Below are 5243 nucleotides of genomic sequence, written 5' to 3' on the forward strand. Positions count from 1 at the left end.
TAAGTCCCTGGAGTAGACCTAGATATTGGTTTAAGACCATTGGGTAGTGATAAGGATGTTATTGAAATGGTTGATCATATTCAAAATACTAGAGTTATTGAGGTATATTTTGAACATTTCAAAACACATCCTAGGAAAATTTTGAATGTTATCGGGAGAAATGATGATGTTGAAAGGGCTAATGATTAAGATTTGAATGTTGGATGAGACGATTATCAATTTAGTAGTGATGAGGGTATTATTGACAAGAATGTTAAGGGGTCTGATTATATTAGTGATTATGGGAGTGATGTTGGTAGTGATAGGAGTGAAGATTCTAATTACATAGTAGATGAAGATTACCTAGATGAAGATATTAACGTAGATATGGATGAATATAGGGCTGCTGTGGATGACATAAGTGATGAAGATGAACAAGATGATGGAGATGAACTTTTAGATGTGGTTGATTTAGAGGAGTATGATACTATTAGTGATGATGAGACACCATTGCAACAAGCTCTTAGACTCAAAGGAAGAAGAACAAGGGTACACAAGATGTGAATTCCCCTTTTTATGTTGGCCAAATATTTGAAAATAAGGATTCCATAAAGTGGTTGGTTAAACAACATGCAATTGAGACAAGAAGATAATTACATGTTAAGTTAAATGATAATCGTAGATATCGGGTGATTTGTTTAGGTGTAGACCCAACCCTTGTTAGGTGTTAAAATAAAGAGGATAGGACAAAAGAAGTGGGGATTTCGAAGGGGGAAACTTCAAGTGGAACTAAAAATAATGGGTTCAAAGGGCAATTTAGTAAAATCAACACATAAAAAGGACCATGAACCCACTTGCCTTTGGATTTTACACATATCAAATGTTAGGCAGGAGGGTAGTTGGATTGTGGAAACATACTTTAAAGACCACATTTGTTTGCAAACAAGAGATGTTAACTTGTGCACCGTAAATTGGTTGGCTAGGGAAATTGAACCAACCATTCAAAGCAATTCAACCAGTAAGCCGAGAAATTTGGCATAAGACTTGACAAAAAAATTTCAGGTACAAATCACCCCATATAAGATGTCAAGGGCTAAGGCCGTGGCTGAAAAGAAGGTTTTTGGAGAATTTAAGGCTCAATATGGGAGTCTAAGGGATTACACTGAAGTGCTTGTTAGATCTAATCCGGGTACAACAGTGAAGTTAGATGTTGAACCTTGTAGCAACCCTAGTAGTGAAACAAGACAGTTCAGAAGAATCTATATATGCTTTGGTGCACTAAAGGAAGGGTTTAAGCTAGGTGGGAGATACCTACTTGGTCCTGATGGGTGTTTTTTAAAAGAGCCCTATCTAGGGCAGATTTTGACAGCTTTTGGAATAGATGCAAGTAATGGAGTTTATCCAGTTGCATACTTATTAGTGGAAGCTGAGACAACTGCTAGCTGGACATGGTTTTTTGAGTGTTTGGGGGATGATTTGGATCTGTATTCCAATAGTCATTTCACCTTTATAAGTGGCAGGCAGAAGGTTTGTATAGATGCATTTAATTGTTTGCTTATTTTACATGCATATGATTGATTATTTTGCTTATTTTACATACATTTAATTTGTTATCTTTAAGGCATAATACCAGCTATATAAAAGGTGTTTCTAAGTGCCGAACACAGGTATTGTTTAAGACATATACATGAGAACATGAAGTTAGTATGGAGAGGTGTTATGTTCAAAAACATGTTTCAGAAATGTGCCTTTGCAACCACACCACAAGAATTTGAAAGGGGCATGAAAGCAATATTGGATAAAGATAAGATACTCCATGATTGGTTGAAAGAGATCCCACCCAGACATTGGTCAAGAGCTTATTTCAGTGGTATGCCATGTTTCCTTAACTTTTTTATTACCTAAAGAGTGAGTGGATTATATTATTTGTGTGATGTTGTATTTCATTTTAAATATTGGAGTTAGGCCACGGTGTGATATTTTATTGAACAATCTTTGTGAGGTATTCAATAGGCAACTGATTCTTGGTAGGGACAAACTTGTTATAACTTGTCTTGAGTTCATTAGGGAGTATCTAATGAGAAGGATGGTTGTGGTGCATAAGAACATTGCCAAGTCCCAAGGGCCATTAACACCAGTTGCAACAGGGTTTTTTGAAAAACTCAAGAATGAAGCCAATAACTACACTGTTATTTGGAATAGAAGTACCAAATATCAAGTTACCGGTCCTACTAATGAGAAAAGAGCTGTAGATATGGAACAAAGAACTTGCTCATGTAGAAGATGGGAGCTGAGTGGCATACCGTAGGCATGCAGTGGCTTGTATTTATAACATGGCCATGCATGGACAATGCATGGACAAGGTGATGGCATTCCAGAGAAGTGGGTGGATAAAGCCTTTGGTTAGAGACTTGGAAAAAGGTCTATCAACAAACCTTAGATCTAATTAATAGAAGGAATTATGGCCAATCTCTTTGTGCCCAACTACTTTAACAGCCCCAAAATATCACAAACAAATAGGTAGACCAAAGAAAAAAGAAAGATGTCTACTAAGGAGGTTCTTGAGTTAAGCCAAAACATTTCTAAAGGTGGTAAATTGACAAGGAAAGGCAATTCTGTAGCATGTGATATTTGCAAACAGGTTGGACACAATAAGAGATCCTGTGACAAGAGGCCTAATGTTGCTAGGAACAAAGGTGTGGCTGCTAAGGAAAAGGGGAAACAAGTTGGGTCTAGTATGGCAAAGGGAACTCAAGGTGGAGCTGGCAAGGTACAAAAGAGGGCTACAACACAAGGTAGTAAGGCACAAAAGAGGGCTACAACACAAGCTGCAGTTTTGGTTGTTTATGGTTTGAAATATTTAGCTATGTTTGCTTGTTTAATGTTAACTGTTTGGATGTATGGTATTAAACTCTTGTTTACTTAGGTCTGTGTATTATGTTTTGAATGTATGGGATCAAACTCTTGTTTATGGTTTAATTAAATCTAATGGTATTATGTTTTGGCTATATAAATATGAATTTGGTTTTGTGTTTATTGTGTTGTGTCTAAAATCCGGACAGACCAGCTGCTGTTTTGGTTGGCATAAAATCCTGACAAAGCTGATGTGCAAATAATCTTGACAAGACCAATGTTAATGTTATAATATGTTATTATGTTTTACATAGGCATATCGCATTATATATTATACATATTGCATTACGAAAATGTTGCAGATTGCATTATGTCGCAGATTGAAAATGTTGCAGATTACATATTGCATTATGGATAAGTAACTTGCAGTTTGACTACAAGTTGCATTATTTCGATTGCAGATTGCAATATGCAAATTGCATTTTGCAGATTGCAAAATAAAGTGTCTTATGCACATGCGAGCTAATCAAAACCAGCTCGTTAAAAAGCTCGATCGAGCCCGATCTCGAGCCTAAAAGTAAGCTCGCTTAATAAATGAGCTCGGGCTTGAAAATTATAACAGAAAAAATATAAAACAATTATAATTATATAAAAACTAAATGATAAATAGTAAATGAGGCTGAGCCAGGCACGGGCTTGAAAATCTACTCATGAGCCGAGCTCGAGCCTAGTCAAATTCGGGATCGGGTCGGCTCGTTTGCACCCCTAATAATAAATAACCAAAAATACTTAAATTTTTTATATTTGACAAAACAATTTTGACTATATTGTTTCATGACAAAAGTGCATGTTGATTTTTATGGATAAGTAACTTGCATTTTGATTGCAAGTTGCATTATTTTAATTGCAGATTGCATCTGCAAATTGCATTTTGCATATTGCAAAATAAAGTGTCTTATGCACATGCGAGTTGCATAAAACCGGCTTGTTAAAGAGCTCAATTGAGCCGAGCTCGAGCCTAGTCGAGTTCGGGCTCGGGTTGGCTCGTTTGTAGTTTTGGCTATATTGTTTCATGACAAAGTGTCTTAATCAGTTTTTGCTATAGCAATATTTCATGACTCTTGCATTATTTAGATTGCAGATTGCAAACTGCATTACGCATCATGCAAATCGACCAAAACAAAGTGCCTTATGTATATGCGAAACCTTTTCATGAAAAGGTGAAAATGACTATAATAAAGGACCAAACATCCATAAAAAAAAACCAAACATACTCAATAAACAGCCAAACAACACATTAGATTACTTACATTAGTTTTTGATACATATACTACAAACAAAAACAGTACATAGAAAATTCCCATTACATATCATAAATAGAGTCAATGAGATACATAATATAAAATGAAAAGCAACCATGAAATACATAACATTTGTTTCAGTCTTTTGTTCTCCGTTGCCATTTTTCTTCCAACTATTTCAAGCTTTAAGTTCTTCTTAACCATAGTTCTTGTTGTTTCTTTATGTTCGTTAATTGACTGCAATAGGCCTGCTATAATAGTAGCCGCTCTTTGGCACATTGGAGGATCAAGCCAAAGAACAAACCCACAATTTTGTCCCTTATAACAAACATTATGAATTAGATTAGAAATTGAAGAAACATACACGAATTAGGTTAAAATAAACAAATTTTACCAACCTAGCGCAACAGTAGAATCGTCGACCAAGATTATATGATGTCCTAGACGTTCGAATGATGGTTGGCGAACTACAAGAGAATACACCATGGTTAGAGGAATTAGGATTTGTTTGGATTTGGGAATTTATGGTTTTAAAATGAATGATAAGAGGGTGAGGGTTTAATCAACGGGGAGAGAGAAAAGGAGATAAAGAAAAAGAAAATAATGAAATTACCCAAAGACCCCTGATTTAAATAATGAAATTACCCAAATACCCCTAACTTAATGGAGGAAAATTAACGGGGTTAAAAAAGTACTAAAATTGTAAGTTTTTGGAAACTGAGGTAGTCATTTGCCTTAAATTCAAAATCGGTACTAAAGTTGTGTAGTTGGCCGAACCTCATGTACTAAAATGGCACTTAACTATAGCAGTAGTAGCAGTAGTAGAAGTAGCAAACTATAGTTTTCGTCCATTTGGTTTGTTAAAATATACGGTTTTAGTCTAATAGTTTCAAATTTGTAATTTTCATCTCCGTGGTTTCATTTCACTTGCAATTAAACCCGACCCCACTAACCTCATTAAGTCTGATCGTTAAACCCATCAACGTACCCCTCACGTGAGGGGTAGTTTTGTCCTTTATTTCCCCAAATACACCCCAACCCCTCATGTCAGGAGGCTTGCGAATCACCCTCACATTGATGGGTTTAACGAACAGACTTAACGGGGTTAGT

General features: G+C 35.9%; 1 protein-coding gene across 1 annotated transcript; it reads left to right on the top strand.

Annotated features, from left to right (window-relative positions):
- The first annotated feature begins 1062 nt into the window (after nucleotides 1-1062).
- On the top strand, nucleotides 1063-2287 carry LOC143548083 (uncharacterized). Its single transcript, XM_077039343.1, has 3 exons — nucleotides 1063-1506; nucleotides 1720-1849; nucleotides 1941-2287. The coding sequence occupies exons 1-3, from the start codon at nucleotides 1063-1065 to the stop codon at nucleotides 2285-2287; spliced, it is 921 nt and encodes a 306-aa protein (XP_076895458.1).
- The last annotated feature ends 2956 nt before the right edge of the window (nucleotides 2288-5243 follow it).

This window comes from Bidens hawaiensis, unplaced genomic scaffold (genome assembly GCF_021521415.1).
Source record: "Bidens hawaiensis isolate Kalapana, Puna unplaced genomic scaffold, B.hawaiensis_p1.1 tig00014906_1, whole genome shotgun sequence".
Taxonomy (NCBI): Eukaryota; Viridiplantae; Streptophyta; class Magnoliopsida; order Asterales; family Asteraceae; genus Bidens; species Bidens hawaiensis.

Bases quoted from the DNA above. Each gene is read 5' to 3' on its own strand.
- LOC143548083 (XM_077039343.1), top strand. From the start codon at position 1,063: ATGTCAAGGGCTAAGGCCGTGGCTGAAAAGAAGGTTTTTGGAGAATTT. The intron at 1,507-1,719 runs GTTTGTATAGAT...AACATGTTTCAG, and splicing joins TTATAAGTGGCAGGCAGAAG to AAATGTGCCTTTGCAACCAC. The intron at 1,850-1,940 runs GTATGCCATGTT...TAAATATTGGAG, and splicing joins GTCAAGAGCTTATTTCAGTG to TTAGGCCACGGTGTGATATT.